We start from the raw sequence: 15,507 nt of genomic DNA, 5'->3' as shown, positions 1-15,507 counted from the left end.
TTTCTCATATGAAGAATTACTGTACGTAGTCGTGAGTATGTTTTATTCTGAAGGTGCTGTGCGGAAGTGCATCATTTCATTGACGCTGGGAGAATTCAGTACTCGCAGTTACTGTAGATATTTCTCTACCCCTGCACTTTTAAAGGAACGACAGGACAAACTCAAGTTTCCTCAATGATCTGCATACTGCTGGTAGCCGGCCACGGCACCGTCTTAGAGACACAAATTAAGGTAAGTAGCTTGAATGTTGCAGTACAAAGGAGATAAGTTGAAGCAGTGCAAAGTTCGCATTGGCTGTGAAGCGGTCATACTGCACTGTACGCCGAACTGCTTTAAAGAATCTGACACTTTACGATTGCGTTACCTTCGGCAAGCGTATATACATATTAGACCACCACTTAGGACATTTACGGAATCGTGAAGATGCACTGCTGCATCCGGCCTACATCTGACCCAACAACCATACCGCATTTTTGATAGAAGTGCAGTTTTATCATTGGCTAGCACTGGCTTCTACTGCCCCCTACCGAGCATAACAGGAATTCGATAGGGGACTCTTTCTTGAAAGATGAGGTTTTATGAAAATAACTGGCGATTATTGGCTTATCTATATGTGCCGAATAATTGACGGTAATCTAATGGTTGACTCGGCAGTACCAAAAAATAAAAACAACGTAACGAAGCTATCTTTTTTCATTAGGTTTGGTGTGTGGTTGTCTCCTGAACAGGGGGGGGTGTGCTGTGTCCAGGAACAGCTGAGTCCACGTATGATCCTGAGTTCGAGTTGAAAGTTCAAATAATGTCGCCAGTAGCTACATTGTACACCAACTGAAACATCTAAGCCTGGATGTGTGTGTATTTGTAGCTTTGTAATACAGTAGAATGGACATATACATTACATGAATTATACAGTAAACCAGCTACACTGTGGTCTGTTTCAGTCTCACCTCCATATACACTTACACTTGCATATACTGATGATACGATGTGATTTGTTAGTATGGTGATTTATGTGTTTTAGTCCAGCTTTTTTTCCCCCACCTGTCTTCTCCCAGAATGATGACACAGGCTTATACAGCCACCTGACTGGGGTACCAAAGGCCTTACTTCCTGGCACTGGTGGAAAGAAGATCCTTGACTTTTGGTGGGAGACAGTCAACATGTGCGTAATGAAGTGGCCCAAACATGACGGGGCCTAATTTCTGATTATCTTCTGAGTCCTATCCAGTGTCTTCAGTCACTCTTAATAACTCACTGCGTCTCTGATTTCTCTCCAGGCGGCAGCTGTTCACAGAGGTGTATCTGGTCACTAATGCAGACAAGTAAGTTCTAACTGTAGCATGACCGAGTTGGTGTTGATTTGACACCCTTTTAATCTGCTCCTGCTCTATTCTTGTTCTGTTTTACTGACCAGGTATAAGTACTACGAGCGCTGGGCCACAGCGAATGACTTCCCGGTGGAAAATGTGGTGAATGACGGCAGCACTACGTTGGAGGACCGTCTCGGAGCCGTGGCTGACCTGCAGCTGGCCATACGCAGCCGCAAGCTCCAGGACGACATCATTGTGGTATGATAAATCTGTTTGTTGTGTGTCCAATCACATATCTGCTCAGTTACATTTCACTGAACTGAATGTCTGTCCTATAATGAGGAGTTTTCCGTTTATGTAAACAGATTGCTGGAGACATGCTGTGTGCAGACCAGAACTTTGACATTGCTCAAGTGATCCGCTTCTTCAAGTCAAAGGTGAGATTTACTTCATTAAAAAATGGGCACCAGGAGCTGTTTAGTGGACATAAAACAAAAAGGAAAGGATATTTATTAAAATCTGTTCCCTATCACCTGAGATAGTAGCAGCAGACAGCAGAACTTTGCTTCTCTATGAGTAGATAAGCTACAGGGTGTCTGGTCCTCATCTGTCAAATATGGAAAACCCCTTTTGGAACCTCTCCTTTCCACTTACATATTCTATGTGGTGTGACTACATATATATATATATATATATATATATATATATATGTGTGTAGCTTTTGTCTTTTAACCATCTCCAAATGTGGCTGTCTTTTCAGCACAGAGCAGCGTAGTGTATAGTATATCTAAGTATAGGGCAGGAGCAAGTTGAACGAGGCTAGCTCAACTGTTATTGGAGCGCTGAACAAAAAGGGGCGGGACCTCGAATGGGTCAATTAAGTCAAGTCCTGGGCAAACACAAGGAATCTGAAACCATCAAAATCCAAAATACTTGTTACGCCCAACAGGTCAAATACATATTTAGTTCATGGCCTTTTCTCTTTTTGCTGCAGCCTGGAGAGCTGATCATATACTATGAGCTGGAAGAGAGTGAGAAAAGCAGCTCCAGGGGCATCGTGGAGGTATGCCCTGACACCCACAGGTGAGAATAAGTTTTCTTCCAGAACTTCACTGACATATATTTCTTACACATCACTACTGTGCAGATGTGATGTTAATCTGATCATTTATAAAAATCAGGATAACTCGCTTCTTGGAGAAACCGCAGGAAGGCCTGACAGAATCCCGGCTGGCCAGCGTAGTGTTTTACTGCATCCAGAGAGACACGCTGCCCTACCTGTCTGACTTCCTCAGCCTGCAGCCTCAAGCCACAGACAGGAGCTTCGGACGATTCTGGGTTTGTAAACGCTAATTCAATAAGTGTTATTTCAGCAAGAATTATGCAAGGTGGAATTACACCCAGTTGAATTTACGAAGCTTTGGCCAGGTTCCTGTGTGTTGGATTGTTCACTAAAACTCTAATTTTCCTGTCTGAAGTAACTTCTGATCCTAGATCTACTGTATAACTTGTATTCTAACAATGATTAGACAAACAGTTGTGTTCAATGGGGAAGGCTCACTCTAATTGCTGCCCTCCTGTGACATCAGTTTAGTCTGTGCGATTGCCAAATAAGTTTGTGGGGATTTCTGCTTTGACTTTGATTTTCATGACTAAATGACTACAGACCTGTTGCCCTCACCTCTGTGGTCATGAAGTCTTCTGAGCGCCTTGTGCTTTCTCAACTGAAAGCCATAACGGACCCACTCCTGGACCCCCTGCAGTTTCGCTACAGAGCCAACAGGTCTGCAGATGATGCAGTAAACATGGCCCTGTACTTCACCCTCCAGCATCTGGACTCCCCAGGAACCTACGCCAGGATCCTGTTTGTGGACTTCAGCTCTGCGTTTAACACCATCATCCCAGCTCTGCTACAGGACAAGCTCTCCCAGCTGCCCCTCCAGTCACCAGTCCGTAAGGCTACTGAAGTTCGCAGATGACATCTCCGTCATTGGGCTCATCTCTGGTGGAGATGAGTCCGCCTACAGATGGGAGATTGACCATCTGGTGACCTGGTGCAGCCAGAACAACCTGGAGCTACATGCTCTAAAAAACAGTGGAGATGGTTGTGGACTTAAGAAAGTACCAGCCCCACCCGCCCCCCATCATCCTGTGGGACTCCCCAGTTGACTCTGTGGAGTCCTTCTGCTTCCTGGGTACCATCATCACCCAGGACCTCACCAAGGATGCCCAGCAGAGGATGTACTTCCTGCGGCTGCTGGGGAAGATGCCAAAAGCCTGCCAAAGACGATGATGGTGCACTTCTACACCGCCATCATCGAGTCCATCCTCACCTCTTCCATCACCATCTGGTACGCTGCTGCCACTGCCAAGGACAAGGGCAGACTGCAGCGCATCATTCCTTCCTCTGAGAAGGTGATCGGCTGCAACCTGCCATCCCTCCAGGACCTGTACGTCTCTAGGACCCTGAGCCCAACATTGTGGCTGACCCCCTGATCCCCTTGTGTGATTTTTGTGTGACTTGTATATTTTTGTGTGATTTATATATTTATCTTTTTATTTTTTTGTGTGATTGTATATTCTAAGCACCACTGCACCAAGACAAATTCCTAGTATGTGTAAAAACCTACCTGGCAATAAATCTGATTCTGATTCTGATTCTGATTCTGATTAGTGCATTATCATTAAGTAATAAAGTTACTTTTATGGCTCTTCTCTCTTCAGGAGTGGCTCATTAATGAGAAGCAGCTGGATGTGTTTGGGATGAAGCTTCCTACTGGCTTCCAGCTCATCGGACAAGTGGTTTGTATCTTTGAATCAGTTCATCAGCCAGGTTTTTTTCACACAGCACCGCCTTCTAATTCATAGATTATAATGGACAAAGACAGATGAAGCTCTGAAAATAACCACTTTTCTTTTTTAGATATATTGACAGTACGTCTCAAAAATAGAATACAACAAAATAAGTTTAGTTAAATTATTAAAAATGTAACTGCTAAGAGTAAATAAAACATTAAATAGCAAAAACATTTTTTTTTCTTTAACCACAATATAACGGTATTTTACGACACTAGTGTGGTGAAAGTAGAGATAATTGAAATCGCAATATGGCCTAGTGCAATATCCAAATCACAAGAAGCTGAGTTTTTTTGATACATTTAAAATGAATGTTAAAGCAGCGTTATAGTGAAGTACTGTAGAGCTACAGAGATTCCCTGGCCTACAAATCTTGTTCTCCAGATGTAAGAAAACCTGTTTGCTTGGTAGAGACCACAACAAATGTCAGCACAATTTTAATATTTTTTTCCAAAGAAGATAGAATTTGTGATGCAAGAATGACTGTGTGAAAGATTAGAATTTGAGAGTTTAGGGCGCCTGGATAATTCACCCAGTAGAGCTGGCTGAGTGTGGCCCTTTGCTGGATGCAGCAGAATCAGAGGCGTTGTCTTTTTTATTCTTTCTCGTCAAAACCTGGGGCCTTTATTCCCCACAATGCAACTTGACTGTCGACAGTTCAGTCAGATATTTGGGCGTGTTAGGCTGGTAGTCATATTTACTGTTCTGTGGTTGTTCTTTTCTCTACCAACCCAGGGACAACAGATGCAAATGTAGGGTGGCCATTCGTCCGGCTTTAGGCCGGACAGTCCGGCTTTTAAATGCCCTGTCCAGCTGCAGGCACAGCCTTAAGCCAGACACTCATTTGTCCTCCTTTTGAGAAAATAACTAAAAAGATCCGCATTTTGACACATTACCTCGTTAGTTTAATACTTATTGGCTAAAAATGTGTGTCAAAATAAGTAATTTCATTGGTTACATTTTCGTGTAGTGACCTATTAACACATGGCTGATTTTAATATTCAAATGAGCCATGTGTTGATTGCCACTGGATCACCACAGTTGCTAGCACCAGGCTGTCAATCAAGCTCTCAGCGACAGAGAACTAACGTGAGCTCGGTTGTTGGACGGAAATTCTGAAAATGCTCATACTCATATATATAGGTAAAGCCTATACATCTGAAACAGAAGGTGCTGTATTTGTTTTACCCTTTATCTATCCAGATAAAAACACTAAGAACAGTTTCTGTATGATGTTTATTAGACCTATGTAATCTGAATTGGAAGGGCACGTTGTCATGAGCTGTATCTTGTATATTTATTATAAGCTATGTGGTATGTGTGTGCACCTTTATGTAATCTGGTGGAAAAACATTAAAATTTAAAACCGGATCATACCAAACAAATATCTGCTTGCGTGTCCCCGTGTATGCAAAGTGTCCTCCTTTTTGATGTGAAGGAAGTGGCCACCCTATGCAAATGACTTGTAGTTTTCAACTGGTGCTGACTCAAGTGACATCACTCGAGGTCATTTATCAGACTTCACACAGCTCCCTGGAGTTCCCCTTTAACTTTCAAAGTAGAGCACATTGCAGTGTGTTAAAGCTGCAAAGTAGCTGGAAGAACAAGTGCTTCAATATTTCGAAGTCTGAAAGCGCTCATTACCCAGAAATCCTGTAATGTGACATCAGCTGCACTCTGCGCTCAGTCCTTTCTGTTACTGCTACTCCTTACTCTTCTACCTTTGCTGTCATCTGCTGTCAGATCAGACTGTGTCTGTGGGTCTGACTACGTGTTCATGGAGAGCACATTTCTTATTACAGTTTTTTCTCAACTGCTGAAGCTCCTTTTTCCTGAATCATTGTTACAGTTCTCAAAGAGAGAGCAGTCATTACAACTTGTAGTACCGAACAGCACAACCCTTCATTTGTCCCCCCAAAAATATATATATACTATATTTTTAAAAAGGCTTTAAACTGCATTTGACAACATGTGACAAAAACATTATACATGTCTGGAGGGGGTCTTTAATGTTACTGCTGATATTTAGGGCTGACTAAATATGCCCTCACACAGGGATTGGGTGCTGTTTTTCTGTTGCAGCTGATCCAATAACACACTTCTTTTTGACATCTCAGGGCCTGTCAGACTACACCAAGTGGCTCACCCACTACTCCACCAAGCCACAAGACAACCCCGCTAAACCAATCACGTGCCGATCATATGCCAGGTAAGAAAACACACACCACGAATGGCTCTCACCCCATGTTGCTTTCAACTGAGCTCAGATTACAGTGGTTTTTCCAGCTTGCAAATAAAAGCCTCTTTTCCTCCTTCTTAACTCACAAAAAGAGCACTTGAATGTCAAAGCACACAGCCCGACACATACTGTAAGAATTTCCAAATATGTGTTGACTCACAGAGTTGGATTAATGGGGAATCCCTCAGACGGCTTCAATGGGAAAACCATTGCTATGTCCATCTCCAACTTCTGGGCCGAGGTCACTCTAGTGGAGAGCCAGACTTTGGTAACACACACACACACACACACACACCCAGCTCTGTGCACACTCAAACTAAAGCGCTTTCATAAGGGGCATGGTGTGAATTTCTGTGACCCTGCAGGTTTTAGTCCCTCATCCGCTCAATGACCCCACAGAGTTTGGAAGCTTGCAAGATCTGTTCTGCATCAGCAGGAAAGAAGGGTACGTACACAGAGAGCTAAAATGCATGATGGGGGTGGTCATGTTCTAGCTTTTTAAAAATATTCTATTGATCATCCACTGCAGGTACCTGGGAGGTCTGCGGCTGCTGCAGGCCACCTGTAAGAAGTTCTACCAGTTCTGCTCCAAACAAGGGTGAGATAACTGAGTAACACGACATATTCATCATTGCCGATGTAATTCACGTGATTTATTACTTAAGACTGTGTGTATGTACATCTTGGCTAAAATATTTCAATTTATTTTTATTCATTGAAGCTGAACCTGCAGATGAGAAGTTTGACACCACTCTGTATGCTAAATATGAAGCTAGAGGCAATAGGTGTTAGGTTAGCTTAACATGAAGACTAAAAGCAGGGGTAAGTCACTACACCCGGCCAAGAATCAGAATCAGAATCAGAAATACTTTATTAATGTGTGGCTGGTTGTTTTACACTTTCTTGTACAGATCAAACAAACGAGATACAGCGTGTTAATTATCGGGCTGTACCTGACTCCTGATTCGATTGTTCAGTATGATTTTCTTCTTTAGTTCAGCGCCACACTAAACTCCTATATCAGCAGTTCCAGCCACGGAAATGCAGCTACATGGGTCTTATGTTTGAGCCTATTACTAAGTTATAATTCTGTATAATTATCTGGGATGTGAAAACATCAGATTTACACATAGAGAAGTAAGAAGTGCGTCCTGCTCACAGTTCACATATAAAATCTCAGCGCACCACACAGTGTCTCTGCTGCTGTTCTGCTGTCCGCCGAAGAGTCAGTCACAGTGAACGGGTAGAGTAGGTTGAACCACCATCTGGTTCAAAAGAAGTTTTAGCCAACTTCACTGACAGTCAACACCAGAGCAGAGAGTGTCAGAGCAGCCGCTGCCCCGCTGCCCTCCTTGAACTATCACTCCTCTCTGCTACCATCGCAGTCAGTGTTGTGGTCTGTGGTCATTTTAAGACTGGGTTTGTGAAAGTTCACACCCTGCAAGGCTGTCGCTTTGTGTACAGTGACGCAGCTGAAAAACAAAAGTGCAGAGATTGGACTGTGAGTCGACTCTTCTCGGGGGCGGCCGTAGTTAATTAGTGAGCTTTAGAGCTGCTGGGAGCCAGAATGTGTTACCTTTGGGAAAAGCCATGCTAGCTGTTTCCCCTTGTTTATAGTCTTTATGCTAAGCTAAGCTAACCAACTCTTGAAAGTAATGACATCAAACACTTTTTTAAACTAATTTATAAAAAATGTTTTGGGTTATTCAGTCTAACCACAGTGGGCCCCTCGCCTCAGAAACAATACATACTTGGTTTTTTGTTTTTTTTGGCAAATTACCACCATTTAAAGTGTTAGCTGTTAGCCGTTCCTTATTGCAGGAGATGTACCAGCGACTATCACTGGAGTGCTTCGATACTGAGGAAAACTTTTTTCTATGATTTCCCTGCTTGTTTATTATTTATTCATGTTCAAGTTGAATTTGAAGTGACTGAGTTATGGTTCTGTGTTGAGGAGTACCAGCATACCTAAAAATTACAATACCTAACTTTCTGTTGTTTTTTAAACACTGGCTCACACCTTTCACCTCACCGTGTCTTTGCCACTCTTCCCCCCCTCAAAGACCTCTGAATTAAAGGCAATATAACTGATGAAGCTAGAGAGAATTGAACTGCACACTGGACCCTGCATGGATGATTATGTTACTGTGTAACAGCTGGATGTGTAAATAAGCAGCTGCTTTCTAACAGGTTGACCATATCACCTTAATAGGAGATGAATGTTTTGATCACAGGTTGTTTCTTCTGCCCTTAAGTGGCCAAATAAAATCAGTTATTGCACTTTTAAAAGTAAGGTCTGTTTCTGCATTCGAATGAAAAAATAAAATACAAATATTTGAAATTGATTTGTATAAAAAACAGAATATTCTTACTGCACTGGATGTTTTTCACTTGTTAAGAGAAAAAAGTGCTTTGAGGACAATTAGACAAGAAAATACTTGGTAAGAAGGGGATTTTTTGCAGTAAACAAACACTTTGTATTTTTAAGGGGATCCTGCGTTTCGTATTGAAAATCTTAATTTGTAAATTAACTAAAGCTCTTGTGTTAATCTAGCACAGGAAAAAGATTTCCTTCTGACATATAGTGAAGTAGAAGTAAGCAGAAAATAGACACACTGAAGTACCTCAAAGCTGATCTGTAGTACAGTAGTTGAGTAAAAGTACTGTAGCACCAGCGTAACTATATTGTGCTATGTTGTGAGCCAGATGGATTCAGTGAAGCACATAAGATGCATCGGCCCACTGTACTGCCAACCATGAAGAAAGGCTTAGTCAGTTCACAAAACATTTTCCTTTCAGTTTGTATTTTTTATTTGTTAAAACTGTGGACAAAAGCGGTAGTGTTTCTACTGTCTTATTTCATTGATTTCAAGGGGCCATTAAGAATAACTATAGAAACAGCCAGTCTTCTCAGTGATAGTCTTGTTTGCATATATAGCTCATATAGAGGCATCAGTATTAAATTGAGACTGTTTCATAACCAGTTAAAAACTCCTTGTTGTATGTCTAAGGACACTCGCTTTCACTGCAAATGCTCATTCAGTGTCTGCTGTGTGTTTTTCTACTGCAGTATTGCACTGACAAAGCAGAACTTCACACTGAAGTACGACACCAACATTCCTCGGCAAGTGGTGAGGATCCATTCAGATACTGGTTTCTAAGAAATAAAGGACAGCATTATAGAGTTAAATTAATGTGAAAATGTTATGTAACAATGAAATGATTTGTCTCCGTTTTCAATGAAGGGCCTTGCTGGAAGCAGGTAAATAGTTCTGTTTGATGATTTCCTATCAGTATCGACCAAATTTAAATAAAACATTTTGCACGCTTTAATAATTGACTACAATCTTCTCTTTCCACAGTGCCATCGTCTCAGCTACCCTCAAGTGCCTTATGAAATTCTACAACATCACAGACAATGTAAGGAGGGGGGTAGATATTTGTTATCACAGCCATCAGAGTCTGTCATTCCTTCCACTATTTGCTATTATCAAAACCAACCACAATTTCATTTATGGTGAAAACATCAGCCTCTCCTGTTTCAAAGTTATAAATTCAGTAGATTTCCCTGTGGATCCAGTGAAGTTAGACATTGAAAGCAGCACTGTAGACTTCATTTTTAAATGTGTTTTTAAGATGCTGTTCCTGACTAACATGTTGAAGTTTGTGTGTAATTACCAAAACCTTTTTAACTAACGACCTGAGAAAAAAGATGTCTTTATCTATTTATATATTTCTATTTTACACTCCAGGATCTCCCGAAGCCGATCCGAGCCAACTTCATCCTCAACGTGGAGACTGATGAACTTTTCATTACTGCTGGCCTGCAGGACAGAGTTGTTCAGGTCAGTAACAAGTCAGCATTACACAAATGTACTTGACAGCATGTCAGTGATCTTTCAGTTAAAGCTGCAGTAGGTAACTTTTATTAAAATAACTTTGTCATATTTACTGAAACTACTTCAGAGCTGTAAGATATAAAGACACTTTGGGTTGGTGGCTTGATAATATTTGATTGTTGAGTCTCATTCCCAAAGTGTCTGTATTTGACACCCTGGGAATGAGACTCAACAATCAACTATCTCTCGACACTGATTGGTTGTTTTCATTCAGGCCCGGTGGATTCTCGCAAATACTATTAGGAGCACTAGAAGGAGCCAGAGGGTCCTGATTGTTTCACATTCACATTTCACGTTCTACTGTCAGGATATAGTGAAAGCTTTAACAAGTATGACAGAAAAATATTTTTATAAAAATGACCTACTGCAGCTTTAATACCAGCAGTAGCATGAATTGTTTGCCCTTTTGTCTTTGCAGGTCTATGAAGGATTAGTCTACATGGATTTTAGCAAGAAGCTCATGGAGGATCAGGGCTATGGTATTGAAGTCACCGTCTGTCTGTAGATGCTAAGTAGATGATACAAATACAAATGTTATTCCTAATGTGTGTGTGTGTGTGTGTGTGTGTGTGTGTGTGTGTGTGTGTGTGTGTGTGTGTGTGTGTTTCCCATTCTCAGGGAACTATGTTTCTATGGACATGAGTGGGCTCCCACCGTTCTGGCTGGCTTACCTGAGCGACCCCAGTGACTCTGGACGGATCCACAGCAACATCAGACAGCGCTGGCTCAGCGGTACGTCTTCACATCAAATTACATTACATCACATCAGCCTCCTGTTGATTCATAAGGTCAAAGGTCACTGCCAAAATGTCTCATCTTAAGTTAGCTAATGTAAGCAAAACATTAGCTAGCTAACTTAGTTTCTGACTATGTATTTGTCGCTTTTATCTTTTAACCATCTTCAAAATGTGGTTGTCTTTTCAACATGGACGAGCCTAGCACAACAGGAAATGAGGAAGTTGACTGAGGTTCTGACTGCTCAGTTAATGGATGAATTAGATATCCATCATCATAGGATGAATCCTAATCGGTGAGCCCCTGACATTTCCTACAGCTCCCCCTGCAGGTCACAGTTCCATCAGGTCATAGACGTTCATGGTTCTCAGAGGATAAATCTTGCTGACTTCGGTGATCTTCCTCCATTGGCTGTTGCACCACTATGAGGTTCACGTTTGCGGTTTTAAATGAAACGTCCCGACAACTATTGGCTGGATTTTCATGGCATACTTTACCTTACGTCACCAGGATAATCCACCCAGCTTTCCAGGGCAGTCTGAGTACATTGATAACTGATGTGCATGTTCCCGTCTGAGTCGTACCAACTTTGTTTTTTCCTTTAGTCTCAGATTTAATAGGCAATACTTTGGTTAATAACCAAATACCCTCAAAACTAATGACTTTCCCATTAGCCCAATGCTAAGACAGTGAACATGGTGAAGTGGTATCTACTAAACATCATTGTCTTTGTGAGCATGGTAGCGTGCTTACATTAGCAGTTATCACAAAGCACCGCTATGCCTACGTACAGCCTCGCAGAGCCACTACCATGGCTGTATTTAATCTCATTTTATAGCCACAAAGTATTCTTTACTGGGCAGAAAAGCTGCTGATATAAAGAGCAACACATTTCAGTTTTCTATAAACAGACAAAAAAGTTGTTTTAAAATAACATGCAAGCCCATGTGCACATTTACATCTTTCTGTTCCTGTTAGGAGAAACTGGAAACACATTGGTTCGTTTGATGAACTACTTTCATGTTGCTCTCTCTCGACAGGGGAGCCTCTGGTAGTCGAGGCCATGAAGACTTTTGCTGAGCTCACAGATCAAGCCAGGTCGGTTTGAGTACTTTAAGTGGATTGTTGATCAAGAATTTCTGTAATTAATAGCAATGGAGATTGAGTCAAATAAATCAGGGCAACAGCTGGACATAAATAACCATTAGATTAATTACGCCTAACCTTTGCACAACAGTCTCAAAGTGGCTTTGGGCTTTCTGAATTGTGTAAAATGTTTATGCACTGTGAGTTCCAAGAAACACCACATTTAAAGTGTCTTCGCTGGCAAAAGCTAGCGTTTGTGTTTGTGGTGGGATTTCAGAAGTTCAGAACATTTGAGCTGAAAATTACTTTAGCACTGACTGGAAATGTTCTCCCCTCAGGGCAGCTCTGCAGAACAGAGACTGGGGCACTCTGGCACAGCTGATGGACCAGAACTTTGAGCTGAGGAGGTAAACAGTATATTTTGATGTGGAGCATCATTCATGTTACAGATACACTCACAGCTAAAGTAACAACACACCCCGCAGGACTGTCTACACTGATGACTGTCTGGGCCCAGGGAATCTCAAGATGGTTCAGCTGGCGAAGCAGGTAGGCCCTCAGAGGCTCCTCTACCTGCTTAGAGCAGTGCATGTTTTATTGAACATCTGCGTGTGTGTGTGTGTGTGTGTGTGTGTGTGTGTGTGTGTGTGTGTGTGTGTGTGTGTGTGTGTGTGTGTGTGTCTGTGTGCCTGCAGGAGTGTTTTTATGTTTATGTGTTCATAAAGTTTTTGCTGCTTCTTGCAGTTTGGCTCAGCGGTGAAGTTACCAGGCAGTGGGGGGGCTGTGGTGGGTCTGTGTCTGGATAATGCAAGACTGGTAAGAACGATATAAAGACGCTTTGGGTTGGTGGCTTGAAGACGGTTGTTTGTTGTGCCTCATTCCCAGTGTCTGTATTTGACGCCCTGGGAATGAGACTCAACAATCAACTCTTTCTTGGCTCTGATTGGTTGTTTTCGCTCAGGCCCGGTGGATTCTTACAAATAACATTAGGAGCTCTACAAGGAGCCAGAGGAACCTGATTGTTTCACATATTATCTGTCTCATGTTCTATTGTCGGGATACAGTGAACATTTCAGCAAATGTGACTACATTTTCACAAACCATTTTCAGCTTCTCTCCTAAATCAAAGATTGACCTTATCACTTTGATGTGATCACTTTGATATCCCTGCAAGGAAACTCTTGTAGGGATATGCAATGTAATGCATTTTCTGTTTCAGAGATACACTAACACCTCATACTTTGGTTAAGGAAAATCTTCTACGGATTACTCTTGAAACACACAAAATCAGTTCTCTTTTCAACTAAACGATCAGGAAACAAAACTACTGTAAAGTTTCATTTTCTTGTCATGATTTAGCTGTAGAACAACCACATAGTTGGAATATTTCCACCAAGAGGAAGTCATCTGCTCTATGATCACACAGCCTTGCACTCAAACTGGCATTTAGATTACTTGAAAACAAAATTTGTGTTCTGTTCTGCATCCATAAACCAAATATGTTTTAACAGACAGATGATAAATCTGGAAAAAAAAGTTTAACCAGTTAAATAAAAATATCTCATGGCTGGGACCAAATTGAGTCCATGATAAATGAAAAAGATCTGTAGATTAAACTAAACTGAAACTCAGCTTTATGCAGAGATATTAGCCCAATGCAAGATGTCAACACCTGATTCATTTCAAATCACAGAATTTCATTATACAACCCTGTGTTGTAAATGACAATTATATAACCTTCAATCCTTGAATTTGAAAGGGCCACAACCTTCTTAACTAATTTATGTCTTGCTTGGTTAGAGTCTGACCTAACATCCTGGCTCGGGCTGCCCTATAGTTCACCTTGTAGAGCTGGAGCCCCATGTGTCAAGGCTGAGTCCTTGCTGCAGCAGCCGTGGGTTCGACCCTGACATGCCCTTTGCTGCATGTCATCCCCCTTCCTGTATATCTTAAGCTGTCCTGTCTAAAAAAGGTAAAAAGCCCCCAAAATATAAAAAAAAAAGGAAAAAACAGATCCTGGCAGTAATGAACCCGCTCTGAGTTGTAAATTGTGAATCTGACCTCAAGGCCCTGTGTTATACTGTGTGATGCAGTGTGTCTTTTGCCCACTAGGTGGAGATGAGGCAAGCTTTCCAGGAGGCAGGCTGTGTCTTCTGTGTCATCGCACCATACAACCCATCTGCCAGCACTGTCGGCGGCCAACACTAACCTCACATCTCCCCACGACACAGTCAGGCTACTCGAGGCCAACTCACAGCCATCGGTTGGATATGGCACAGCGTGGCATTCAATGAGTCCCAATGTCATTTCATAGGATTTTTTACTACAGTGGAAAGATAATTTACATGGAATTATGTGTAAGCCATAAATAAAAAAAAGAATCGGGGTGGGGTAATTGACCAGATTGACCGAATAATGTTTAGTGAAACATCAGGTATTGCTTCACTTTGTCCCTAGAGATATAGGGAATCTGCACATTTCACACTTTTGATGCAGATTTTCAAATTCACAACATTTATGGTCCTTACCATTGTGTAACATGTATAATCTATAACAATGTAAAAAATATGTAATTATTTTTCTACATCAATTGTAAAGACTCAATCTCATATATTTGTATAATGTATGTAATTTTATACACAAATTAAAAAGCAATTTTAATGTTCTTAGTGTTTTGTCTTGTATGCTGTATAGCTTGTAACCCATATGACACACACTTACTACAGTTGAGGGTAAACAAACCAAGGCAAACTAGTTGAAATAACATGTAAATCACATTGTTTAAACCCCTTTTCCCCCTCACAACCCCACAGACTGCTCTGTAGTCTGTACTCTGCCGCTGTACTGTACACTCAATGAGCACATCTAATTTGCTGTTTCCTCCAGTGGGCGGAGTAGCGGGGCTCTGCCTGGCCGCTCAGCTCAGCCCTCAGCTCCGCTCCTCTGTATAGTCGCCGTTACCTCTCCACTCATGCGGATCCAGCCGTAGCTCATGGACTAGCCGGAGAGGTCTGGTGGCGGACTGTATCGGGCTTGTAGCGAACAGGGTGAACTCAGTGGACCATGGCTGCCAAAGAGGACCTCTACAGTAAAATCCTCCCTCGGAGGCTCCGACAGAACCGGCCGGGCTCAGTGAAATGTGCCTCCAACTTGGACGTGCTGTTATCCATGGGCTTCCCCAGACCAAGGGCGTAAGTACCCTGACCTTAACACCCGTGTGTGTGTGTGTTTGTGTGAGAATGAGAGTGTGTGTGGGCTGGAGAGTCAGAGGTTGTCAGGGGACCTGGCGGGGACCCGGCAGGGACCCGGTCGGTGTGTGAGCAGTGAGTAGCGGTCAGGTCTGTTATGGGAGTTGCGTTAGCGGACGGGTCAAACGCAGCAT

The 15,507-nt window shown here is 42.1% G+C and overlaps 2 protein-coding genes across 4 annotated transcripts in view; both read left to right on the top strand.

The window, feature by feature from the left end:
- Positions 1–68: 68 nt before the first annotated feature.
- On the top strand, positions 69–14,790 carry gkup (glucuronokinase with putative uridyl pyrophosphorylase). Of its 2 annotated transcripts, XM_051397575.1 has the most exons (23): positions 69–231; positions 1,056–1,162; positions 1,278–1,322; positions 1,415–1,568; positions 1,676–1,747; positions 2,305–2,393; positions 2,492–2,648; positions 4,035–4,112; positions 6,284–6,375; positions 6,568–6,673; positions 6,771–6,850; positions 6,935–7,003; positions 9,476–9,536; positions 9,651–9,667; positions 9,768–9,825; positions 10,158–10,250; positions 10,723–10,783; positions 10,923–11,036; positions 12,080–12,137; positions 12,464–12,532; positions 12,611–12,674; positions 12,870–12,941; positions 14,238–14,790. In XM_051397575.1, exons 1-23 carry the CDS (start codon positions 175–177, stop codon positions 14,331–14,333), a joined length of 1,869 nt encoding a protein of 622 aa, XP_051253535.1. In that variant the 5' UTR covers positions 69–174; the 3' UTR covers positions 14,334–14,790. The 2 variants fall into 2 exon arrangements, 1 of the variants encoding a protein (XP_051253535.1); XR_007884388.1 differs by lacking the exons at positions 12,870–12,941; positions 14,238–14,790 and having other exon boundaries at positions 11,359–12,137; positions 12,611–12,632.
- A 153-nt stretch (positions 14,791–14,943) lies between these two features.
- ubash3bb (ubiquitin associated and SH3 domain containing Bb) overlaps positions 14,944–15,507 on the top strand; it is a 50,090-nt gene continuing 49,526 nt past the window's right edge. The window contains exon 1 of one of the 2 annotated variants that reach the window (XM_051397835.1): positions 14,944–15,316. In XM_051397835.1, the coding sequence (XP_051253795.1) occupies positions 15,189–15,316 (128 nt within the window). In that variant the 5' untranslated portion in view covers positions 14,944–15,188. The remainder of the gene's footprint in view (positions 15,317–15,507) is intronic. The other variant, XM_051397834.1, reaches the window with a different exon arrangement.

This window comes from Dicentrarchus labrax, unplaced genomic scaffold (assembly GCF_905237075.1).
Source record: "Dicentrarchus labrax unplaced genomic scaffold, dlabrax2021, whole genome shotgun sequence".
NCBI classification, from domain to species: Eukaryota; Metazoa; Chordata; class Actinopteri; family Moronidae; genus Dicentrarchus; species Dicentrarchus labrax.
The sequence above is the reverse complement of the archived record's forward strand: the minus strand, read 5'-3'. Positions and strand labels throughout refer to the sequence as shown.